Source organism: Caloenas nicobarica, chromosome 4 (assembly GCF_036013445.1).
Source record: "Caloenas nicobarica isolate bCalNic1 chromosome 4, bCalNic1.hap1, whole genome shotgun sequence".
NCBI lineage: Eukaryota > Metazoa > Chordata > Aves > Columbiformes > Columbidae > Caloenas > Caloenas nicobarica.
Genome location: NC_088248.1, coordinates 9,539,446 through 9,567,293, shown reverse-complemented (window position 1 = coordinate 9,567,293; position 27,848 = coordinate 9,539,446). Strand labels below are relative to the sequence as shown.

Here is a 27,848-nt window from a genome sequence, read left to right as displayed (position 1 = left end):
ACTGAATTATTCCTATACAGCGTAGGAATAATAACAGTAAGTTCAAACTTCCAGCTCAGCAATTTCTGTCACCAAGACAAAAGCAACCCACTTAATCAGCTAAGAAAGATTTTGAAATAATTAATTCCTGCAAATAAATTAGGATGTAAGAGCCCCCAGCCACCTTATTATTTTCTTAGCCTCCCTCTGTTCCTTGCATTTCAGAGCTCCAGGGCTCCCAGTACCTAGCCTAGATATCTACATGCTGCATATGTCAGTCTCAATTTGTAGTGAAGAAAAACTCTCCTAGCCAGAAATGCCATCTAAAGCATCATCACAGCATGTCCAATGGAGGCAGGGACACAGAGCCGCACAAAACACGGCGTATCTGAGAGGGACAGGCAGGTAGGAGAGGCAGAGAACACAAGAGGCTGCTGATCCCTCCCCAGACCGCTGCTTGAGCCAGCTGAGCAGCCAGACCTTGTGCATGCACCTTGCCCAACAGAGACAGCCTAGAGAGAGAAACAGCCCAGTCTTGCCTCAGTAAGATTTTCAAAATGCAAAATAAAACAAAATAAACCTGCAGAAGACCAAACAGAACATTCACTACAGACACATTTATAAGGACTAGGCCTTCTCACTGACTTGTTGCTTCTCCCAGATGCTCTTCCATCATACACACGCTGCAATGTAACCAGCAGGAGGGGAGGCAGAGAGAGCACGAAGCTGCCTCCAGCATGGACCCCAATGTCCCCAGGGAGCTGGGACAGGCAGCTTTAGGCTCCCATCTGAAAGCCCAGCTCAGCCTGTGTCACTGCTGGCCTGCAGGAATGTGTGACATGGCTGCGAGATGTGTGAATGCAATACAATATGTGCGATGCTTGACAGCCCCAGGCATCCTGCAGGGAGAAAGGCAAGCTGGCTGGGGAACAAGGGACTTGCTTCTCTGACTCAATTGATGTTTGCCAAACATTTGTGAAAATGAGCAAGAACTGTGAATGATAAATCAGGAGCCCAGAACGCATGGCAGGCGGGTGCAGGCTCAACACATCATGTGCTTCTGTATAAAATTCACCACTCTTATCCAGATGATTTCCCCCCTTTATCTTCACAGTACTTAATATATGAAATGTAGCGCTTGCACAAATCTGCTAATACACTAAAATAACTTCATTCCTTATTACTCTATTTAAAAACAAAAAAACCCCAAACCAAACCAACATTTTTCAAAGAAATATATATACTAACATTAAAGCCCCCTATGAATAAACCTACAGTTGTGTCAATTCAAGGACTTGTTCATTGCTTATTCCAACAGTACAACAGAGCATAATATGCTTGAACAGTTCCTACCACACTAGAACACAAAGACCTAGAGCAGCCGGGCTCAGATGTGTGGCCGGTATCACATGCTCTTTCCATCTTACACACTTTACGATGACAGAAAAACAACCACAACGATGAGACAAAATGCTGTAGTCCAGATGTTCAGCTGTGTTGCCCATTGCTATTCTCCCTGTCTCATGGCTGTAAGTAAATAGAAATTATATCTCCAGAGTGTTGGCCACCAAGGGGCTGCCAGGAGAGAAGCACAGGGTGTTAGCTGATGCAATCACCAAAAGTGATGGCTGCTCTATGGCAACTAGTGACATAGAGGTGATGCGCTTTATTTCGTAGTGGAATTAATACACACCATTTTTCTTTTGTTACCATTACACAGCAACTAAAGCTAGAGGGGACAAGCAAAGGAGAAAAAAATACATCAAAGCATTTGTAAGCTATTAGTTTTATACCTGGCACAAAACGTGCTGGAAGCCTTTTGACAGGAAGAAAAGGCAACAGGAACAAGAAAAGTCTGATCTCAATAATGTAAGAATATCAGTGGAGTTGCATCAGATTTATGATAGTGCAAATCATATTGAAACATAGTGCAGACATTTAGGAATTCAGCTGGTTTGATCCTTAACAGTCTCTTTACAAACCTGTCTCTTAAATCCATAACCTAAAAATAAGTTTGTTTTTTCTCCTATTTTATTCTTTCAAGACCAAATTCTAGCACCATTTCTCTGCTTGTTCACTTTCATGTAAATTAGATTAACTCAACTGAAAGCAAGGTAGTTCCAGTTATCTAAAACTGGTTCAGCTGAAAGGAGAATAAAACCTTCCAGACTTACAGAACCTACATTACAAGTACAATTAACTATACTGAATGCCAGTGAGTTGGGTTGACTTATAACTACCACTTTTGCTTTACAATAAAGCATTTTAGAAATCTTAGTCCTGAATGAAAGAAAAGACTCTGGATTTCCTCATTAGCTCTTTCTGCCTGTTCAGTTTACTGTGTATCATCTGAAAGAAAACCTTATTTCTTTTAAAACTTTAGGCATGATCTGGTTTCATCTCAGTTGGATCATCAAATAGTACAGCAAAAAGCAGTGTTGCCACAGCTATTTGTCTGTCACCAGGAACAACAGGACAGCAAGGGAAATAGCAGCAACTGGAGAAGGCAAAGTGGGGCTTTGCAAATGTGAAATGAAGGCAATTTAGAGTAAACACCACCCAGCAGATTGGAATTACTGTTATTCAAGTCCCCATACTGATTTTAGGGATTGACAGACACTGGTTGAAATTTTTCTTCTGGTGGCATTCAATTTTCCACTAAATTTGGTAGCTGGAAGAGTGAAACAACCAGGTAAACAAACATTTTTAAAGGCTTATATAGCCACATTTACCATCAATTAAACTGTTGTAGAATATTATTATGGCACTGTAAATGACAGAGGTGAAAACACAGGAGCACAGGAATGAAAGGGACCTCCTTCACCTGAATGTAGTCCAGTGAAACGTTACAGAAATCACATCTCATTTATAATTAATCAAGTTCATCTTGATTCTTTACCTGATTAAACCTATTAGAAGGCTACTAAAGAGCCTCATTTCCTTTTCCCCTCAGAGAGCCTTTTGCTTTAGCACACTAAAGCCAAGCTCTTCCAGTTTTTGCATAAGACAAGCTCTCTCTTTCCTAGCAATCCCTCTCCGCATGTTTTGTCTACATTTGGATTCTTATTCTTGAACATAAGTGGCCAAAATTGTGCTTATATTCCAAAATGGGTCTCAATGAATTAATGGTCTTAAGTAATTAAAATTAATTAAAAGCATTAGCTTGTACACTGTAATGTTCCATCAGCGAGTATATAACTTCTACTTCACCTAATACATCCAATTTAATTTTTTCCATAGATACACTTAAAATAAGAGATTATACCTAGGTTAGGAAGTCTCAGGTATCTTCCTTAAAATCAGCATTACAACTTCCTCCATGTTGTTTATAGTACAAGCCTAACCCCGAGTTTTTAATTTCTCTTAAAGAATAAGCAATACAAATGACAAGACTAGAATTCTTTCATAAACTCAGATGGATTATCTTTACATTGATCAGTCAATAGTGAGTGCTTTATGATGAGTGGAGTAAGAACCTGTGGTTTCTGGAAAACCTTTTTGCCATCAGTGCTTTTAGTACTAGATGTAGCAATATGTTTCATTTTCTACATGATGACCAAGAGTAGTTCATTTTCCTCTGAAACACCCTATAATGAAAAAAATATCCTTGAGAAGAATTTTAGGAATTTGGTACTTGGACACTTTGCAAGGCACTTGGCAAAATACAGAAGGAGGCCTCAAAAACTAAACGTATTACAAATTCGTTTGTTATACTAATCCTTCAACACAAATAGTACATCATCTACCAAGACGACAAGACCAATGGGCACCAAGTGCTGCTCTCCCTGGGTTTCCGCGTAGTTACACCAGCAACAAAAAAAAGCCGTTCTGTTCACTTCTGTCTCCAGCAGAAAACACCCAATGCCCTCTGACACTGGAACTAGATGAACGCAGAAATTTAGCATGATTTTTTCCCAGGAACACAAATTTCACCATATCCCATTTATCACACAGAGGTGAAGTACCACAGGAAAACTGGACACAACTCTACAGCTGAATTCACAAACCTATTAAGGCAGCCTACTGACTCACTGGAACACACTAAGCCACAAACTTCACCAAAAGGATTACATTTATTTGGGAGGTGGGAAGTCATTACCTCCATTTTACAAAAATTTCAGGTTTTCCTCTTCTGTATGAGGATGAAACTGATGTCTTTTCACTTTAAAGTGCATGTGCATAAAAAAACCCTGGGGTACTGATAAAAATTAGAGAAAATCCTACATCATTTCATAGCTGGGACACCCTCCTGGAATATAGAAGAACCAGCTAAACGCTGTACCCGAGAAGCATTTCTGTCTCTCCCAATACATAGATCAAACTCATCTGCCTCAATTAATATTTAATTATCCACACAAAGGGGATCAACTTCCACAGAACAGATAGAGGGCATGTTGGATGGTGCAATGCAGCTTTGTTCAGCAAAAGTAGTTCAAGACCTGAAAACAGGCTACATTACATTTTATTTTGGAGCTCTTGCACATGGCACTATCATCTCTGTTCCCAAAAGAAATTGTGCCTACCAAGTCAAAATGCAGAGGAGCCAACCTCAAGTGCTGGATTTTTGACTCAACATCAATCTGGAATTCTTGTACTCCTGGCTACTCCAGGGTGTCTCTTGCTCATTAAAAAAAAAAATCTGTTTTTAGCTTTTGTGACAATTATTGCTAGGATTGAAAAAGGAATATTAAAGCCTGTAGCTGTACTTCTTCATGAAGTCACTAAGTGTAAAGCTTCAGGAGAGCTAATCTAATACCAGACCTGAGGCACCAACATCTATTGCTTGTCAACTGAGTGATAAAAGAATTTTTTGTTTTAAATTTGTCCGTTAAAAATGCCCAATTAATATTTTCTAATTGTAAAAGATAACTTTAAAAAGATACTCAAACATTTATTACATTTTCATAAATGAAGATGCATCAAGTGTTGGAAGACTCTGGATATGGAGATTCCATATAAGAGATGCTTTCTAAGCATTCATTTAGCAGCAGAGTGACATATACTTGTGTCTCAACCTTGAAAGGCTCTGGGCCAGTTTACTTAGAAGAAAATAGCAAAACAAGAAACCACATAAGCATGGATAAAAAAGAAGAGATGGAAATACCCACTTTGACTCCTTAGATCTTCAAAACCTCTCCCCTAGCATGATATTGTTCCCAGGTTATCTAACAGTCAAATGAAAACACTGGGTATGTACTTGATCATTTGATTTTTGCTTCCTCATATGAATTTACATACGTGCACAAATAAACCTCTCAAATTCAGAGGCAAGATGAAGCAGATATTCCCTCTGCTGCTCAGTTGTGCTTAATATAAAGCCAACATGCTATATAAAATCCCCCACTGTGTGGAGATCCAGGCAATATTCCAAGCACAATGGGGTGGGGTGAGGATGTTTTTGTTCAACTTCTTGCTTAGACTAGATTATCTCATGTCCTTACGCTTATACATGTAGAATCTTCCCTCTGTGATAAAGGAGCCCAGCAGTGTCACCTATTGCAAAACAGCTTTCTTCACCAGTGCAAAACCCTTGCAAAAGTCCCTGAATAAGTGTCTGTTTGCAGCTCTAGACATCATTTCTATTTGTAGCAATTTGCCTTGCTCACATAAAAGATTGGTCAAAATACAAATTCTATGCAAAATAAAGGACTGAAGAATTCATCAGTGAATATACTTTGTATGGATTAAATTCTTCCTCATATTGGAGTAATTCTTCACCCCACAAGTAGCCCTACTCATTTCATGGGGTAACTCATGTTATACCAATTGAGATTAAAGAAGTGGGTGGGGAAAAACCATAAACCAGTTTATGTCATAAATATGCAGAACCACAGATATCTTTCCTCTTAAAGGAGAAAAACCAAACAGAAGTAATTAGTTGCCTACAATTAAAACCATTAAAAAGAAATTACCTCAAGCAGAGGGTTGAAGCAGTGGGCATGTTATACTTTGCAAATTAACCATTTATGAAAGAGAGACTAGACACACATAGAAAGTGCCCTGGAAACTGGGTGTGGCTGGACAATTCACATTTTTTCCCAATTATTTTTCATTAGCATCACTAAATTACTACAGACCGTACAAAAGCCTGCAATGTATCTCCCCATGATTGTTTATAAACCAAGCTGAGAGACGCCTCTTGAAATCTAAATTGAAGGTTTATAAACCTGCATCTCTATCTTTTGAAGAAGGGGGAACAGAAGCACACAAGTTAAGTCAATACCATCACGTGTAGGTTTTATGTTTCTTCTGTCAAAACAAATAGCCCTCTTTCTTAAGCGGAATACAGAGACACCTGCACTGAGAAGCATCCACTAATGATGGCTAATAAAGCCAACTCCAATTGAACAAAACAGACAGCTGTTAAGAAAGAAAGGAGGAGGGAAAAATGAAAAAAGAACACCCTCTGCTTAACCATCCGGTTCAGTTATTACGATGTTATCAATTCAATTGTCGAGACAAGGAGAAGCCCCTGGATTGTGGCGTAACAGCAGGTTGGCTACTGAGCCATCGCTGCCACCCGCAGCCAAGCCCTCCACTCGCCGCACACCTCAGCTTCCTACAAGCTCCTGCATCGCGCCCATCGCCACCTCGTACTCTTCCCGACACAAACAACCGCTCCTACCCAGCCTGCGCTACCTCCCCTCGCTTTACTACTCAGAGCAGAGACCGCGGGAGGCTGCAGCCGCATCCCGACCCCGCATCGCTGCCTGCCGCCCGGCAGGTCCCCGTCCCCACCTTCTTGGGTCTCTTCCTCCGCTGATTACTGCCGTTGCACTTCTCCCCGCCGTCGCTCTTCTGGGCTGCCTCCTCGTTCATCCTAGCGAGCAGGTTTGCCGGCGCCCGGCCGTGCCATGAAAGCCTCCAGCCGCCCAGCCCCTGCCGAGGGTGGCACCCGCCGGGGGCCGGGCCGGGGGCGGGCGCAGCGGCGTTACCGTGGCAGCGGGGCGGGGGCCGGCAGCGCCCCGAACTCCCGCCGGGGCCGGGCACGGAGCCCCGGGGACGCTCGGCGGGGCCCCGCTCGCAGCACGGCGGGGCAGCCCGGTTTCCCCCAGGGCACACCCGCCCCCCGGCCGCACCCTGTGCTGCCGTGGACGGGCGTGCCGCTCCGTCCCCCCTTAACGTGAGCTCTGGAAGGTGAAAGTCTGGGAGGAAGAATGAATAGCGCGTGTAAGACTTTTCCAGGCCCGATGCACTTGTTGAGCAGAGGTTTGTTTTTTAACAGAGGAGCCAAGAAACGATTTGTGGAGGAAAGTGGCTCAGAAACGGTATTTCCATAAACAAAGAGTTGTGTTCTCCTTCTTCAGAAATGACAGAACAGCCCCTCAGAAGCCACCAGTGCTGCTCCCCGCCCGCCTGTGGTCACGGAAGAAACAGCCGGTGGTTCCCAGGCATCCCACGGGCCGAGGCGCCGCTCACACACACACACACACACACCTTCCTCGTCCAAAATACACACACGGGAGGGGAGGCAGATATTTGGCTACGACTGGAACAGCTAAGACATGATTCACTGTCAGTATTAAAGCAGACAATAGCAGCATGATTGGCACGGCGTAAGGCAATAGTTTGTACTACCGAAACAAATCACCTCCTCCTTATTTTGAAAGAACAACACAGCAACATTCACATGTAAATGTATGTGAGAATTGAAGATGCATTATTCCAGTTCTTCTGGTGAATACGTTAAAAAGAAGGGGGAAAAAAAAAAAAAAAAATCACTGTTCCACTTAGAAGTGAACAAAACAGCCCAGTAATTTGCTCTCCTTCTCAAACAGTGGCAAAGGCTGGGGAACAAAAGAAAAAAAAAGTCACTTTAACTGCTTACTCAGCGGAGGAGAGGTTTGAGAACGTGGAAAGGACCCAATGAGGCATGAATACGCTAACCCACAACTGTGCTGGCTGCTAACACAATGAACATCTGCAGCACAAAAACAATGTGAGCAGTGTAACAATCTGAAAATACTTTTTTTTTTTTTTTTACTTAAAGAGTGACTTCTTTGTTACTGCTAGCAGTAGTAAATTCTACACTAAAAGAAGAAATAACTCATGTAAAAGTAAAGGGAGCTACAAATCTTGAAGAAGGCGGTTGCTATAGAACACTGCATCTGTTATCCCATAATTAGAGCTGCAATCACAGTCACAGCAAGTATTTTGGGGAAGACATACAACAGTCATTTGTTATCAGCGTCAGACATTCATGGAAATCATTTGTGAAACCTGTGAGAATGTGAATATTCTTTTAATTTACAAACTAGCTGACTCTGCGTGTAAATGCTGTGTTTAAAGAAAGAGGTCATCTCCTCTTTTGCATTTTAGTCAAATTTTGCACAAACTTACCCCTCTCCACAAACCTTTTTTTCATACAAAGCTAAGCCTTTTACAGTCTTTGCTATTTGTTTATTCCCACTAAGAAGTGATCCTTGCGTTAGGGCAGATTGCTAAAGTAGCCATGATGTATTGTGCATTTCCTTCTTACAATAATGTTTCTTGCAAAATATTTTCTTTTTTTTAATCACTGATATTTCTGAATGTAAAGACAAAGAAAGGTTGAATCACGTGTGATGGTCCTGAAAACTCTGAGGTTATGGTGCAGTGATGTAAATGGGATAAAGAATGTATCTCTCAACCAAATCCATTGCTTGTCCCTCTGTCCCGAGATAATGGGACTTGCTACTACACTTTTAATTCTATGTTTATTTTGGTCTTCGAGACTGAAAAGAATAAGGAAACAGGATTGCAGGAGAATTCCATGGCAGCCAGGAAAAGTAGCAGATTTTCCTGAGAGGCTTTTATGATTGAAGGCTTGATGCCTTGTTAAAGGAAGAAGTCACTGGGAGTCACTGTGAGAGCAAAAGGCCAGCACCCCTGGGAGGCAGCCAGTGCTAAGTGCAGGCTGTAAGGTGTGAGGAAGAAGCGAGAGACAAAGGCACAGTCTGAGGATTTCCAATTTCATTATGTAAGTTGTCTGGTTCTTCATACTTCATCGTCACATAAGTCCATGCCAGGATAAAAATAGAGAGGGAATTAAGCAGTGGTTAGCTACAAAACTAGACTGCAGAGTAGAATCACTTACATTAAGAAATCAGCCTGTAATTGCCCATAGTGAAGCTGCACATTTCTCACCAGATAGATCTTTTATTCTATCTGTACACCAGAATTGCCTCACTACACTACAACATGTAAAATCAAGTGTATGGTGTGACAGCACCCACAAACAAAATACTGGAAAAGCCTATTGTGACAAGTACGCCAGATCCATATTGATGAGAGTTACGAAACCATCACAAACTCACACGTACAAATTTACTGAGGGACAACATCAACTGCTCCTAGCTCATGTCCCCAAATCCTGGGCATTCACCTTTGCCAATACAGTTTTAGATGTAGTCAAAGAAAACAAATGCTTTTGCTCAGTAACAATACATCAGTTCTCTTTACTTCCTACAATCCCAGAAATCCAGCATGAAACCTAAACAACTGGGGAATCACAGCAGGTGCAAAATGACAGTAAGTCAACCACAGAAGCTCAGGTCTAATAATCATACAAGCTGTCTCGAATAAATGCTCAAACACCCCAGCAAACCCTAAATAATCATGACTGCTGAAGGCATTCTTCCTAATTTAAAGCAGTTAGAAAAAATATTATCGCGTATGGATTGCATTTCCTTCACAAAGCAGAATTTATTAGCTGAAAAAAAATACTACACATAATCAAACTTCTAATACGGTGAACTGCACAGGAAGTAATTTTTAACTCACTAGTAACAAAGGCCTGCTGTCACATACATGATCATTCCTTAACAGTTTATAAAATGGATATCATATCTCCAATCCATATCTATCACCCCACAGAACTAGTGAAGGATCAATGGCTTGTAATTTATGATCAGGCAGTTCCCACCAATAAGGGTGTAGATGATCAGACAGATCAGCATGTGGAAACTTCCCATGGGTATATCCTGTCCATTATGTTGTTTCAAGGCCCATATTCATGACACCCAAGTCCAGGTGCTTAGCTGAAGTGCTTTAATCCAGCCAACATCTGAATCCCATTCCAGTGAGCAACCATTCAGGTTAACAACATACAAATACTTCATACAGCTTTGATGAAGGGGATTCCACTCCAGCTTAAATTTACTTTATGGAGCTGAAAAGAAATTATACACCGTAAGTGTGAAGCAATTCCCTGAAAGCCTTTCTGCAAGCATTGACAGCAGCTTCTTGTAGTACATTAGCAGTAACAGTAGCAGCATTAAAGGAATCCCTCTGACTTGGTAAGTGCAGTCAGTTGGAAAGGTTTCCTTACTGAGTATTGTTTGGGCATTTTCCAAACCTAGGACCCTCACTCCCAATGCATTCACTTCAGCATGCAAACCAAAGTCAAAGAAGAATGTCCTCTTTACAACTGCTAGCAGATGATGCCAGTCTGCACCACGCTCCATGATGCTGCAGCTGGATCACTGCTGCTGTGTGCGCTATCAGGCTTATAACTATTATAGCTCAGGTGTGTCTATGCTGTCGTGTGGTCACTGGCTTCCCCTTTTCTGTCATAGAAGTCATGCTTTCCTAGTAGAAAATAATCTACATTCCTCATTACTTCTACAATTAAAAAGATTAATCCAAAAAGTCAACTCTATTCCCACTGAACTCAACAGTAGCAGGTCCATTAAATTTAACATGTCTAAAATCCCACCATTATAAAAAGCAATGAAAATTAGAAACTTCTAGTTAAACTAGGACTTCTTTCTACACCTTGACCTTACTTTATACTCTGCAACTGTGCTATCTGTACTTAAAAAAAAAAAAAAATCATAGTCAGTCAGAACACTTCCATGTTTCACATTTCACACTTTGGAAACTGAAGGCTCAGGGGAATTTTATCAATGTGTACAAATACCTAACGGTAGAGAGCAAAGAAGATAGAGCCAGACACCAGTGGTGCCCAGTGACAAGACAAGAGGCAATGGGCACAAGCTGAAATACAAGAAATTCCATTTAAATACAAGACAAAAATATGTTAAATGTAAAGGAACAGATTACTCAGACTACAAATTTCCCACCCTTAGAAATACTCAACACTTGACTGGACACAGCCTTGAGCAACCTGCCCTAGCTGACCCTGGTCTGAAATGGGTGCTGGACTAGACGATCTTCAGAGGCCCCTTTCCACCTCAACTGTTCTGTGATTCTACAAATATAGACCCTTGATTCTGCAGCTGTTTGAAGAGTGCATTGATTTTCGTAGTTGTTATAGGCATTAAAATACTCAGGTGTTCCACATGAGTAATTGCAAATATTGTAATTCTTGAAACAGTGACACATTTATATTTTGTCAGTTGCTTCTATGTTTAGCAAACCAAAAACCACTCTAAATATCATGTGTGGTAAGCACTCTGTATTGCTTGAGCAGTACACCACAGATGATCATCTGGGATTTTATCAGCTTGCCACTACAGGAGTTTCTGCTGGTTAACTTGAGCTGAACCCTCAGCTTCCATCTGTCCCATCCTGATAAGAGAAGAACAATAGAGTGAATCAGAGGTGGATGAAAAAGCCATCTCTGTGGTTTACTACTAAAATCATTAAACCAAACCGTAACAGGAAAGAGTTAAAGTACACGTTTATTTAATTATACCAAAAAGTCTAAAAAGTTATTTTTATGATGATGAAATGAAGTTCAATAACATATCATAGAAATGAGCATTTTTTACACATTGTTATATAACTGTTCCCTCCTCAATGAATACAGCACAAACAGAACCAGTAGCAGAGAAACAAAGGTGCAGGCAATTAAAAAAAACACACAAAAAAAACCCCAAAAAACCCAAAACACACCACAACAAAAAACCACACACACACAACACCCAAGGGAAATATTTTTACCCTGCTCAACAAATTATTCCTTTTTAACTTGGCAGGCACATATTTTTCCCTATAGTTTTCTCTGTGTAAAAATTCTGCATGAAATACTGATTCTGATAAAGACAAGGGGAGTTTCATTGTTGAATTCTTCTATGCTAGCCAACCATTTAAACACAAAGATATGTCCCATTAATATAATGATCACCCTGATGCAAGGAGCAAGAAGGGGTTTTAATATATAAAACTTGACTCAGAGACCACAGAAAATGTCTATTATTTTAATGCAAAGTGTATACAACCTAATTTCTTCATTTGATTCTGCATGCTCCTTGGTATGAATGGATTCATTTCTTGACAGATAGAGAGAGGGGGTGAAACTGTAAAAAGATCTAACTGATCAATTCATATCCATTTAATTTCATTTTCTCCAGCATATCTTTCAATTGTCAGCATAGAAAAAGAACTATAAAGGAATACCAATGGTCGAACCACTTAGTTGTCAATGACCACAGCTACTGAGCAGATTAACCATGTGGACACAAACCCTTGGCTGCCTGTGACTGAGGACACACAACAATAGCCAATGCAAGTAGGACTTGAAACAGAGGCCTGAGGTGTGCTGCAGCCAAGTGCCCAACCTGCTGAGAACCCACACAGTTCCACTGAGGGACCTGTGCAGGGTCTATAATTCCAGATATTTGCTACTTCAAGTGAAATGCTGGCTACAGTCTTATTTTTTTCTTATACCTAGGTTGAGGATGGGACCAAGGTAAAGGTGGAACAATCTTTAGAACAAGAAAAGTTGAGGTTCTAGGCCAAACTATAACTCACAAAAATACCCTAAGTGTTTTTGTATACGATAGCACTAATAAAAAATGAAAACACATGGTGACAAAAGAGGTAGGCCAGTGTTTGTTCTTACTAATTCTGATTGTATCTCCCAATAAGCAGATTCCTCCATCCGTGCATCATAGTTTTCCATTAAAAACAGCCTATTATGTTGTGTTTAAGAAATACTAGAATGTTACACAGTTTGCATCTAAAACATATGACAAGTGATCTATCTTTGGATTTATGTTACACAGCTGTGATTGACCTAGCAATGAACCTTCTCAGGATAGTAAGATAGCCAAGAAATACAAAGCCACCTTCCAAGAAGTAACCCTGATGTGTACTTCCATTCTTCTAATAGATCATGTTTGAAAAGGAAAGCCAATGAAAAGAAAATTTTTTAAAAATCCCAGTTACACTTCACTGGTTGTTTCAGAGTTCAGCACCCACGGTGTGGACAGCAGTGCAACCCAAGGCCCTTTTCCTGACACTATTTTTTTGAGCCTCCAACACAGGCACAGCACAAACACCTGTCAGTGCTGGTTTCCACACAGCAGAAAGACAGCAAATACTTCTGTGGCAAATACACTTGGGTAGCTCATTTCCCCAGATGAGTATCTGCTGTTAGTAGCAATCTCAAAACAAAGACTGTACCTCTTTGTGTGTCCAACCATACATAGTGCTCTCTTATTATCAGTCAGATATTCCATCATTGCTGGTGATGCACAATAATGCTGCAAACGTGTATTACAGAAAAGGTTCTTTCAAAGGTAAATATTTCCAAACTGTGACAATTTCACATCCAAGTTTAATACGGTCTACAACTTGTATAGGTGTTTTAAAAAAATGTAGATATACTTAATCACTTTATTTCTTGTTACTTTTATCCTCTACAAAAATGTCATTCTATGGAAGTGGCAAGGGACTACCTATATTTAAGATTTTTTAAATGGAATTCTTAACAGCTTTTAAACACTGATGAAAATTAAATCAGCAATGCTATATGCTGGAATAAATCTGAGATTATCTATTCAAATACACATCAAAAAGTAATGCAGCATACAGATTTGACAATTTTTTTTGTAGAAACAAGTGCATTATTGATGCCAAGCCACCAAACTCACTAGACAAAGTAATTGTCTAAAGAGAGAATTAACTTTAAAACAATTGGTTATTTTAATGAAACACTAAGTCACTTTGTCCTTCAGTATTAACAACTCCTATTTGATAGGATTAAACAATATCTCTAGCATTATTGACATAATAATGGTCAGCCAAGTTTTACTGGTATGAGCGTGCATAATTTGAAATGCTCCACAAACCACGTACACAGCAAAGATGTACATACAAAATGATAGTCAACACACAGATTAAAAAAAAAAAGTTAGATTGGGGAGAAGAAAATCCTCTCTGTACTTGTAGCGTGCTGTAGATCAAACAAATTAAAATCTATGAACTGAATGCACCATTTTCTGCCCAGTGGGAGTTGCAAATTGATCGTTTGCATTATCCATCCATCTGGTGGTTGCAATTGAGTGTATTTGACCTCACATAACACCTCTGTTTTGAAGACATCAAACTTATGCAAGAGAAAAGGCTCTTAAGTACCTTGCAGTTATCATGCTGGTCACATGCTCCATGGTGATTGCTATAGTAACCAGACACTTACCATGGACACTTTCTAGCTGGGAGCATTCCTCCCTTATGCCTTGAATTTTTATTCTTCCGGTAATTGTTAATTTTTTTTTTATTTTGCAGTAAAGGAGTTCAGATTTTTGTGTTCATCTGGGAAAGCAAAGATTACTAGAAATTAAATCCAAAAATCAGTTATGGCATAAAGGTAAATTAGGATAAATGTTTATATCATGGCTCCTATAAAATACAGTATCTTGTATCATTTAACGTGCACAAGCTGCAATAAAAATGTGTCATATTTTCAGCAGAATATAACAAAATTTTTGTTTTTAAAGTTTTTTTTTGCCAGGTACTCAAATGAGCCTCTAAGGTTGAAATTATTACACTATAGGTATAGATGGTAGTTATGATAGTTACATACAACCTTCTTTTGCTAGGTACTGTTTTCATTTTCTTGTAAAATATTACAATCAAACTTCTACCTCTTGGATTTAAGGGTTTGGGTTTGAGTTTTAGTTTGTTTAGGGTTTTGTTTGTTGGGTTTTTTGTTTGTTTTTATACTTGACTGTTCCAAGAGGAACTTGAAATGTTCATCTGAAAGAGTTCAGCTATTAAAGGTTTTTTTATATCCACACTCTTTGGATCAAAAAGCACAAACCAAGTGACAGGACTGCCAACATCAGAGGAGCAGAATCAGGACCTAAATCTGGGAATGGCACCAGTAGCACAGGAGGAGCAGAGAAATTATGCCTTGAGGTTGAAAAATAGGAAATGCACAGAAGAGTCAGTGCTTCCTAAAAGCCTAGTGTCCTCCAGAACTGGGGGCGGCAGGGAAGGGGAGTAGAGAAGTCAAGATCTATCATCAGCAAATGTTTTGAAACTCAGGCAAATTGTGTAGGGGCTCACATACAGAACAAGAAGCTACTGCTGTTAATACTAAGAAGGAGCAGATGGTTGTCTACTGTTCCAGAAATAAGGAAAAATAAATAGCAATGGTACTGATGTAACCTTAATTCTACCTCTATTCATGCATTATGTGATCTATTCGTATCACGGCGTATCTGTTGTTTCACTAGAACCATCTGGCTCCATCAGGGCTTAGATTGCTACACCAAGGGATCAACATGAGATACAGAGTGGGGGCATGTTTTATCTGATTTGCAGATTTTTTTTTTTAGAGAAATTGGAAGGTGTGTTCTAGGGCATTGTAAGACTAGGAATAGGATGGCAGCTTCACAGCTGGGGCAACTGAACTTCCCACCAGATAACAGGATTCATATGCTGCTACATCTGCACCTGAGATGATACTTAATACAAGACAGGTGCTTAAAAATGAGCTGTTTGCAGGAAAGTTTATAATTTTCTGGATGCTTATCAGAGATCCTGTGATCATTTCTTCAGAGGGTTAATAACTCCCAGCCATAATCAAAGTCAAGACGACATTTTATAACTGGAATCAGTGAGACAGAATACACTTACACTGAAACCCAAAAGTCCCCATTTTCCTGAACTAAGGATCCAAACATAGTCAGAACTTATGAATACCATTTATCTCTCTCTCTTTCGGCATCCCATCTACTAAATAGGAATAATTGTGCCTCTTCACTTAACAGAAATGTAATGAAAATTAGTTACTTCTCAACACTCTGGATAGCACTTTGATGAGCACTACAGATGAGGTCCTGTGGGAATAATAATTCTGTCTTCAAGGGGGGGGCTTGAACAACATGTTGTAAATAAGGCCTAGGGCCACAAATCGAACAACAAGAAGGAAACAAGCTATTGAATAGCTGTTCATTAAATGAGTATTGTCTATTTTGAGCACTGAATACAGCAGGGGTTGGTGGAAAAAGTATTAGGGGCCTGTGTAATTGAAGACTGTATCATGATGTATACACGTGACTGGGTCAAACAAAGGTTGCAAAAGCGTCTTATAACTTGCACTCTTAGTAAAGGCCTTTTTAAGTATACTACATAAAAATTAGTAAGAACTCAACATAATACAGGATCGGAGAGCGAGACACTATGATTTACAGTCACTGCCATTTTCAGTGCTCCCAGATCCTAGGTGTATAGCTTTTACTTGATGATCTCAAATCTAGCCTTAGTAACTTCCGCAAAAGGAAAGGGCCAGCAAGAATTATTTCAGAAAGGTAAGAAAACGTTAATTAATTGAAAAAAAAATATATATATTCCACATACAAGATCAAGAACCATGAGCTCCTCTGACTTAATCCCAACACTGACACCAGCTTTTTTGGCTTTTATTAGTCATTATTAGAGTAAATATCTGACACCCTGGGAGCTTCCCAACTGGCCCTGAAGCTGCTGTATCCAATTGCTCAACTCCATACCACAACCTCATGAAACACCACACTGTCACAGGGATATAACTAAATGCATCCTATTATTAACTGACTTTGTGAAGTTGAGAGAGAATTATTAGCATAAGACACAACAGCAGCTTGAGTCCACCCACAAGCAAAGGAAATGATTCAGACACACAAGGCAGCCACTTACAGCACTGAGCTCTGCACAGCAGTGGAGACATTCTGCTAAATCAGTTGATCTTTTATAAGATTTTACTGCTCTTCATGAGATTTTATTTTCAGTGATTACTACTTGATAGATTCCTTCAAGCTGTCCTGTTTCTCTGGGCCCAAAAGCAAGGAGGTAATACCATGTAAGCCTCGGTGGTAGATGGGACTGAAAGCATCTGAGCACTCACCGCATGAGGCCCCTCCAAGCCACAAGTCCAAAGCCCAACAGCTTCAGGAGAAAATCCTGATGCTTTCCTTAACCAATTAAATCACTGAATCACAAAAGTATTGAGACGTTGATTGACAGCTTTCCCCTAAAAAGCTTCCCATTCTATACCTAACTATACAGACATCTTTCTGCACCCCATTTTTTCCTGCCACAATGTTCCATTTTGAAGTGTTTTAGCCAAATATCTGGGACAGTTTCTTGCCTTGAGTGAAAAAACACTTCCTCCAATTTTCAGAGAAAAATTGCATGTCTCTATATTTAGCAGCAAAAACTGGAGTAACATTTAACAAAGAATTTATTCTTCCCTTCATGTGAAAGAACACTTCAGCATGTCAGTCTGACATTCTTCTGCTGAAAAATCTATCTTATTAGAAAATATTCTGTTTGGAACTGTACCAATATCTACTTGATGAAATACACATTTAAAAAAAATCAGAAGTACTTCCTTTTTTTCCGCCCACAGGCATTGTACTTTGTAAAAAAATATTTTTAAGAGAACCACTTTCACAATCTACAGTTATACTAGAAAAAAATACGACTTGTAAGTTGTTCTCTTGGTGTTCAGATAAGACATTTGGTGCATAGAAGACAAATTCAAGTCCAGGATGTGGTGGGTTTTCTGCTGTTGAAGCAAACTGATGTAGACAGTGTCCTCTGTGCCTCAGTCACCTGTGGTCAACAAAAAAAGACCCCATAGGTCCCAGAGGCTCCTCTGAACTGCAGTGGCAAATTGCACGGAAGAAATTGAGTTTCAAATGGCCCTTTTACAGCTCTGTCCACAACAGAGCACAACATTTCATGAAGTTTCCATTCAATGAAGCATTTAATCACGTTTCAGTGCTTTTCTGTACCGTGATGATGCATGCTGGAGTGGTGTAATTATAAAATAACCTTATACAACAGCCTGTAAGCATACCTATCCTGCAAATCAATATGTAAAACAATAAAAAAAAAAATCTGATCTGCATTTTTTTTGCCTCATTTAATCATCTTTAAATAATAAATCTTTTAGGTCAAAATTTTCCAATATACAAGAAAAAAAATGCTGTTCATTCCCAGAGATGGACACTTACTAAATTGATTGCTTTTATTTTATAATCTTGCAATTTCTGTCATAAAATATAGTCATAGACTTTCTAAGTTGCACTGGATAGGTAGGACTTGCTTGTGATATATAATAACTTGCAAGTAAACAATCTGTAATAACCAAAGAGTCTTAAGTATAAACATCAGTTTTAACATCAGAATGTACTTGCCAATACAGAGTTCAGTTTTTGAAACACACTGGAAGAAACCATCCTTTATAGCTGACACATAGAATCATATCAGTTGGAAGAGACCCTTAGGATCAAGTCCAACCATGACCTAACTCTAGCACTAAACCATGTCCCTAAGAACCTCATCTAAACACCTTTTAAACACCTCCAGGAATGGTGACTCAACCACTTCCCTGAGCAGCCTGTTCCAATGCCCAACAACCCCTTCCAGGAAGAATTTTTTCCTAATACCCAATCTAAAGAAGTTGCTAGCACCCTGCACGTAGCAGCACTGCTCTCTTGGATTCACCTTAAGGAGATGGCACTTCTCTTACAATGTGGCAATTAACACTCCCACAGTGAGTAACAGGATGAATCATTCTAGCAATAGCAGGGAAAAAAAAGCCACAAGGAAAATGGCTACACCACATATTCTTTTGCTTTAAAATAGGTTTTTCCCTCATATGCTGTACTGTGAACAGCCCAAATACATTTGAACTTAGAATAATTTTCTGTTTATAGTATCTTAAGCCAAAGCATATAAAGAAATGAATGCATTTATTTTTAACTCCCTGTCTCAATAGGGAAACTCTGGCAGCGAAGAGTGAGGACAGTCTCCAGAGCACTGTTTACTCTGGAGCGAAGCCTGCGAGGTGGCGCGGGGTCCCAACAGTCTGCTTGGGGGGACACTGGTGTCCCGAGCGGCCACTCACAGCAGCTGGACACAGTTTTCACGTTATCTTCCTCAATAAAAGGCTCTCCTCAAAAGCTGTGTTGGTGTGATTGCTGCCCACACAGATACTCAAGACAGATGTATCATGGCAAACCTGACTCATTGCATCTGATCGTTTTGGCAATCAACAGAAATCCTCTTCGTGTTCTGTAAAATAGGCACAGGGCCCAGAGGAAGGTAAAACTCCTCTGCAGCACACCAGAAGCTCAGTTCAGTTTAAAAAAATAAAAAAACCCCACACACAACCACACACACCCATACAGTGGTGGAGAAATGTTAATCTGACAAAGCTCTGGAAAACAAAGGTCATCTTGCAGATGTGAACAAGATGTAGGAGAAATTTGCCCAAAAGGAAAGTCCAAAATCTGCATGGTCTGAGACACCTGCTGCAGGAAATGGAGAGCACAAAAGCACAGATGATTCTCAGAAAGTAGGCTTGAGAAGCTTTTCAGAAATTACTGGTTGTGCAGTAGAAACTCTTTCATTCCACAGAAGCAGCAATAAAACATACTGGATAAAAATGTTATCAGAGTATTCTTCCAAACAAAACTTGGTTTAAATCCATACTTGAACCCACCTTTCATCCTAGAAGCAGACATTTCCCCCTAGAAGCAAGAGCTAAACTACTGCTGAAATCTACATTAGTTCAAAAGCGGGCAAAGAGACGTCCCCTCCAGCTATTTTTGTGCATCATCTTCCAGATTTTTTCTTTCCCTCCAAAACTGTTTGCTAAGCTCAACACATTTATGAATAGCTTTCAGGTTAAAAACACAAACCAAACCAAACCCACACACAGCTACAACATTTTGGGTAATATATACTATTCACCAAAAATATTTTGGTATAATAAGTGTTCCATATTTCGGTCAATTAAAAAAAAAAAAACAACACACCAAAACATCTGTATCTTGTAAAGTACTAGCTACTTTTCTTTAAAAATGACTTTGAGATAGCAACTATTTTGCTGCAATTGTGGTGGTATTTGGCAGTGGAGTTATAATACAACACGCTAAAAAGTCTAACTTGGAAAGTCACCAGAAGCGGAGTTTGAATTTTGAAGGCTGGGAGGGAACAAGGCCACCCGAAATGCCTTGCAGCACAGGGACCGCTCTGCTGCCGCCACAAGGATATGATACACTTGACCTTGAGACAAGAGCATGGAAGATACTGGGGTCAGTCCAAGCACAACAAGACATTTTCTACTGGTGCAAAGAAAACAGATGAAATAGAGAGGAAGAAAAACAGAAAGCAAATAAAACCAGAGACAGTTCTACCCTCATACATAATTGATAAACAACAATGAAGTTAATGAAATGAGTTGAAGTGAATCTGGGAAACTCTGAAGACAGACATTTTGCCTATAAAACGCAGGTTATAAATATGATGCTTGCTTGCAGATCAGCAACGAGCACATGCATTAGGTGGGAAAAAGCCTGAAATATTTGAACACAACTAAAGGAGGGCACAACAGGTAGCAAATAAATTTGAATTATGATACTAAAAAGTAACTTCCACTGAAATAAGCAATATACAATTAGTATATGTTTTGTTGCATTTTTATGACAGATTTACTAATAAGAGCTTTTTTCCTTCTGCACTAAAGTCAAGATTCTTAATGAGAACAGAAAGAACACAAGATGTCTTTAGCATTTCTTTCCTGGAAAACCAGCTACAACAGCTAAAGACAATTTTGAAACTCAATCTGATTTAAACATCAGAGCTAATACAACAGGAAAATGGTTCTTTTTAACTGTCTGTAACTGTAATTGCAAATTTTCATTTTGGAAACATACACAAAACTGCCACATGCAGAATAATCAGAAAAGATAAACAAAACATTTTCTGTAAAATAAATAAATGGATGTCTTATCCTGCAAAGACTTAAAAATATTTCCTGTTGCCAATAAAAATACTCATAAAATTTGGAATGTGAAACAACAGCTGGGAACAGTTAGCTACAGGAACAGCAGTCTGGTTTGTAGTTGTTTTGCAAATCAATGCACATCTCAGCAGTCATAGGTTTTCATTTCCTTTGTGATAAGCCTTTGATAGAAAGAAAAGTCAGCAGTATTTCTTTTTGCCATACTTTGGAACCTACTAAGAATTTCATAAATTCATATTTGAAGGGTCTAAAACACACTTTAAAGCACAATAGTCAACACAATATGGAAACCACCATACGATGGATGAAAAGGATCATTATTCATGTGGTAACATAAAAAACCATCAAGTAGCACCAGTCTTGTCTGACAAGTGCAATGCTCGCTCAAAACATCTTCAGGTTTATTGCTTCTGTTTCTAGCAATAAGTCAGAAACAGTTTATCTGAAGGATTAATTTCTTACTACGGCAGATGTGAGCATTACCTTCCACAGGTTTTTCACTCTTTGGTTCAAAGACATTCGTGTTTTTTACTACATGGGATGAGAATAAAAATCTGGTACAAGAAAATGACTTTCAATTCCATGCAAGAACCTACACAGCCAATGAACCTCAGCAGTTGTCAAATGAAGTATTCGCTTCCTAACAGAGTAGAGAAACCTTGAGATGCCAATACTGACAACTGTTTTCAGATTCTAAATACAAACAGAGAATTTCATCTGAAATATGAAGAGAAATTAAAAAGATTAATGTCAAACATATAGATTTTGCTTCAGCAGACATGCTTTCATTAATTCTTCACTTAATAATGCATTTTTCATTCCTTCCCTGCAGTACGTATAATGTTAGAAATGCACTCGGTGTTTTGATAACATTTGAGAAATGCAGAAAGTAAATTTTTCGTGACTGTTTCTTAATTTCCTCCAAATGTTTGCACTGCTATCATTGACAGGACACCTAGATAACATATCTGAATGAAATAAAGGCTATGGTGAAAAAATGGTGAAAAGCAAATGGTAAAAGCCTGATTTCTCAACATAGAATTCAACTTATTTCGCTTTTAAAACACAAAACATGAAACCAGTTTCAGTTTTAACCCATATCGCTACATTACTCCAGTTGTACATTAACATCAACAAGCAAAAAACCAGTAATCTCACATATACAGGAATACGAGTGATCACTTTAGAAAGTATATCTTTATATTTAAAGTTCATTTCAAGGCATAGCAACACTAAATATTGCCTTGAGGAAGGCTTTTATCTACTTTTTTTAGTAATCCTATGGTTGAGTGTAGCCTGTTGAATGGATCACAGATAAAGGCCTCTGCATTTTTCATACTGTTGTATATGATTTCATAAGTCATATGATCTCAGCAAAGTCAAGGAATAGTGTTCAATACAAGAGGAAAATTAAGCTTCAAGTCCCTTTCATTAAGAATGTCTTAAGGAGAAGGATTCTTAAATACAGACAATAATATTAACATCACATATTTCTGTCACATCTGTTCATTTAAGCATCTTAATACGCAGTAGTTTAACCACAAAGACTGAGATATTGCTGATCTTATTAGAGGTCTGGAACAAATTCACACAGAAAACACTGACATGTCAGTTCTCCCACATCTAGCTCTATATTAAAACGGTGCCTCTTCCCTCAGGAGATGCTTTTTGGTTTTGTTGTTCTCTCCAATCAATAGTGCACTTCAGAATACAAACCAGATATTTCTCACTGCCCACAGCTGCAAAGGTCAAGCTGATCATAAGATAAGTGTTTTAGGAAGAATGGATCCAGGGATTTAGAAATTCAGTAGACGTAGGAGATCTTAAAAGAAAGTACATTTTCAGCAGGCAATTGCTCTACTGTACACAGAAGAGAAAACCCAGGGTCTGCTGAGGCCACGTGTGCCTGGCCAATTGTTCACACCAATATGCAGAAATTTAGGTAAATCTAGAACTAGTGTTGTTCTCCTACCACATTTTCAGGAGCCCCACTAATTTTGACAACATGGACTGCAGAAAAGAACAAGCAGCTGAAGTCAAAGAAACTCATTGAGCAGAAGGGGCCGCAAAGGCAGCTCTAGAGGCTTCCATGGAGATATATGAACCAGCACAATCCTCTCTGCCAAAAACATAGAAAGCTGTCTTGACATTTCTTTCTTGTTGTTTGCTACAATGCTTCCCTAGGTCTGTCATTTAAAGTGTTTTGACTTTTGTCTAACTCCTCCTGTCCTATGTACATTTTTTTTCCTGTTCTACTTTTTCCCCTATAAACAATTACCTCATTCCACCTTCTTGTGTTTCCACTTAGCAATTTCACTTTTAGCTAATTTGAACCCAAATATATACATGTATAATGTGTGTGTTTAATAATAACATACTGTGACTGTTTATCAACCCTCCTGCAGCTTGTTTGTTCTAGGCCTTCTGTTGCCCTGTGTGTGAATAATCCATTTAGGCACTAAACTCTTCAGGAAAAGGACTGCCTGTTGTTCTAAATTCCTACAGTGCCTAGCACATAGAGCTCCATTCTTAATTATTATAACTTCATTAATGCTTTCATTTTCTGGATTGTTGGATGCTTGCTTTGTGTGCCATTACTTCTCTAACAAATCCTTATGATTAAAATTACAACCAGCTTTGAATATACATTGAACAGCATGTGTGGTAAAGCAGAGCTTTGTGTTTTACATAGAAACTCTGTATAAAATCTCTGCTGTAGATCAGCTACTACCAAATGTTACCCCGTGATTTCTGGCAATTGAAAGCACACCCACTCAGAATGATATGCTTACACTAGGAAAAACTTCCCCCCCACACCTTTTTTTTTTTTTTTTAATTAAAAAATGATACTGTTTGCATGGGCTTAACTACAAGCAATTTTGATGGCACTGCAAGGCAGGTGCTCATGCTCTGAGAGGAGCACGGCAGCAACCAAACCAGGTTCTGCACACTCACTGCACAGAGCATCATCTACAACATCGACACACGCACTCTGATCAGGGCCCCCATGTAACCTCTTTCCTTAGATCACACGTGCAGCTCCTGTTAAAACCAACAGCAATTCAACACACCATTTGTGGGGAAAACAGAGGCCTTGGGCACAAGGAAGAACTACTGAAATCCAAACCCCAGGGAAGGGGTGGTGATAAGAGGAAAGAATGGCATGTTCCTGCTCCCAGACACTGTAGGACACTCAGAGTTCTGCCTTTGCTAACAAAAGCTTCTTTTTATTAGAGGGTGGGAAAAAAAAATCCCCTTTTATTCTCTAGCCTTTGAAGGGCTTACATCATTGCTTCTTCAATTCCAGGATTTTAGTGAAAACAAGCTTTATATTGGGTTGGTCAAATGACTTAACTAAGAATTCCTCAGAGTGTTTAGCTACACTCTTTCATTATTAATTGATGGTTACAGTACCTTCTAATAATGACTCATCTAATGAAAAAAAACCCAAAAACACAGCAGAAACCCTGCCCGCTCCTACAGTATTAATGTTACAATGAACCTGGGCATCTCCCCACCAAGTAAGTCACCATACCTCTCCTTTCTGCCCCCTAATCAGACCCAGGGCTTCCAAGGGAAAACCATAACAAGACATATATTGCAGAAAAAAATATTTTAACACTACCATTTCATTGTATACATAAAAATACCATTTTATCACCAAGTATGTGCCTAACAGATGCCTTGAATATGAAGACAGGAATAATTTGTGAATACTAACAGAGGTACATTGGAGAAATTAGTAAGGGAAAATACATAGTTGCACTAGTCTCATTTTTTCTCCACGCTTAAATAATATAAATAATATCTTTTTTTCTAAAGATAGCTCCATACGTATCCCTGTGATTCTTTTTCTTTTACTTCACTTGTATGTGCATTAGCTTTGAGAAATCCACATAACACAATACACAACAGCCTTAAGAACGTGAGCACACATTTAACCTTAGACAGGGAAATCCTATAGTGCAGACTTTGGGAAAGCTCCAAATTAAGGACAATATTTGTATTTTGTTGCAAACAAACAAGTTGTGCTAGTGATTTTTCAGCCAAAGGTTCTAAATGTGATTCTTGCCTTGAGACGTTCTATCTGTGTTTTACTATTTCTACAGCAAGGCCTACTAAGCTAGAAATACTTGGAGCAAAATTTTTCTCACCTGTTTTGCTAATGCATGAGGATTTGGGCAATTGCCTTCTATGGGTTAAATTCACCTCTGTTTAAAGAACCAGGGCATGCAACAGAAAAAAAGAAACAAGGACAAGAATTCAGCTGGTTGTGGGTAAGAGTAAAGGATTGTTCCTAATTGTAGGAGCTGGCAGTGCCTTCTGAAAAATTACAAGCCAGACAAACATGTTTTGGAAACAACCTGAGGGCAGTAGATCGTGCAATAGAGATCAATAGAAAAGAATCGCAATTTTTGCATTTCTCTTGTTGGTCTTTTCTAATATTATACTCCTCTACTTGGTAATGAAACATGGCTAAAGCAATTCTTTTGAACCAATTTTTGTAAATTGTTATAAGTATAAAATAGTTGTATATGAGAAAAATACCAAAGGGTAGAAACAGAAAAAAAACCTGAAGACACATGAAAACCCATTACAAAAAAAAATGCACAGCTCTTTCAAACAAGTTATATTTTATTATAATACTTCCTATGTCATCTCTGCTTTTAATTCCTAGAGTTATAACTACACGTCAATCAAAAAATACCACCTCACTAAAAGGTGAGGTGCCAGCTCTTCTTCCTGAAACACAAGATGCTTGAAACAAGCTAAGTGTACACCGCAGAACTAAGTGAAGGCAAAGTCATTACTTCACCCACTTTTCCTGTCAACAGGCTAAGAAAACCAACTTGTACTAAAGAATAATTTTTTAAACCTCAAACAACACATAGCCTTTAGAGAACCAACAAAAATAGTTTTAAGTTTCAGGCTAAAAGCTGTGTTATATAGTTTGAATTACTGAAACCTGATAGGGAATTACAACAATCTTTCATCATCCCTAGCCAAGAGTTTTCATCTGTCACCTGTAAATAAGCTAATTTCATGAAAGGCTTTGCTATAGTGAACACTTAACCCACAGTTAATCTTTGTCTTGACCTGTACATTCACTGAAACTGCCCGCAAGCAATTCCTTACCAAAGGTTGCAATATACAGAACTGTACCTTGCAACAGAGCTTTCGCTATTACCCACCATAAATCCTGAACTGCTTCTGGACTAAACAAGTGTCAATTCTTTGTGGTTGACACAAGATGACAGACTGACTTATGGCAAAAACAGAGAGCTGGCACAGAAGGGTATCACCACAACGTCACGTGCAACCCACTGGTTTGTTCAGAGTTTTCTGCTGCTAAGGTCAGAACATGGGCTGTCGTACAGACTTGACCAACTGGATCTTGACAGATCAGACTGACCTGTCTTTGTTGGAGAGGTGGCTACTTCCAATTGGTAAACACAGTACCCAGGCAAAAAATAAGTGTTCAAAAAAGACAAATCCGAGATCCTAATCTGTTGAAACAAAAACTTTGTTTGGGAATTGTCGGTGATTGAATTTAAACACTAACAGTATTCAGAAATAATAATATCAGCAGAGAACATGCTAAATTTTTACAGCTTTCAAATTTAAATTGTTTATATATATATATCACATGTATTATATAACATATATGTTTATACATATAATATCTATGACTCAATGTATTAAGAATACAAATCAGAATCAAGCTTGCATTTTTTCATCAAAATAGAACAGATCTGTTATTTTACTTTGTTTTGTTAAAGTTTTAAAGCAATTTTGTTTCAATTCATGACAACAAAGGGGAATATGTTAGAATTTCTCAGGTAATGAAAATTTTAAGCTTTAACCCAGCTGAGAGTCTTTTTTCAAAGTGAGGATGGTCTTTAATGTTGCTCAGAGCAGAGCTGCTGCTGGAAGCTAAGAATAGGCTTTGGTCTATCCATGAGTAGGTTAACATTAAGGCTCCGTGCAAATCAATGAGTTTATCATTTTAAAATAAGATATCCTATCATCCATTTGATGTATATCACAAGCCAAGTCAACTTCTGTGGATGGACCTGACCTGAAAAAGGTCTTCAGTTTGTGCATATCCAGTCACCTCCAGAACTAAAGATATGTGAGAATCCCTTTAATGCCAATGTGTTTATGAGAGCTGCAGAAGCATCAGTAAGTTTGTGGTCACTGGCGTAAAATAGAAGAGTGCATTGATCACAAGATGTGAAATGCTTTGCCAGTTATGTAATTGTTTAATCTGAAGGGCACTCACTAATAAATATCAGCCATGACTAACTTTAGCCTAGAAAGTAGAACATCAGATCCCAAAAAAAGCAAGTCAACCTTTGGCAGACACAGCATTAGACATTCTTAAATGTATTTTGTCTGTGAAATCAAACTGCATTTAAAACAGTTAACTGAGGCGAGCACTAAAATTCAAGTAGAAATAACAGGACTTCTTACAGGTTATGTGCTTATTTTTATTAAATAATCCCCACCAGTGATCACAATCCAAATCTCTCAATGCCATAATAATACAAGAGACTGAAAATAAAATGGACTTGAAGGAATTTGCAGTTAGAAACAAGCCTTGATCCCAAACTGAAAGAGACTTGCTGTCATCTCATCACCTAGAATGAAAAATGTAAACAACAAACCTATGAACAGCATAAATGCAATCTGATTTTTCACACTGTTCTCTCTGTAAGTGTCTTTCTCTGACCTGTCCCCTTAAGCTCTGACTTGACACAGATGCTTGCTTTCATCTCTGCACCAGACCGTTTACCAAATAGAGAATAAGGACCCTAAGGATTTAATAAAAGATTTGCATTAGATTGAAAAATGTAGGATTGACTTTCTGATGCAACATAGGTAGACAACGCACTTA

General features: G+C 38.8%; 1 protein-coding gene across 12 annotated transcripts in view; it reads right to left on the bottom strand.

The window, feature by feature from the left end:
* ANK2 (ankyrin 2) overlaps positions 1-27,848 on the bottom strand; it is a 370,609-nt gene that overhangs the window by 245,192 nt on the left and 97,569 nt on the right. For 8 of the 12 annotated variants that reach the window (XM_065633267.1, XM_065633279.1, XM_065633281.1 and 5 more), the window contains exon 1: positions 6,718-6,807. The exons of the other annotated variants lie outside the window; for them this stretch is intronic. In XM_065633267.1, coding sequence (XP_065489339.1) covers positions 6,718-6,798 — 81 coding nt within the window. In that variant the 5' untranslated portion in view covers positions 6,799-6,807. Of the gene's footprint in view, positions 1-6,717; positions 6,808-27,848 lie in introns of those variants that run through there. 12 annotated transcript variants of the gene reach the window in all.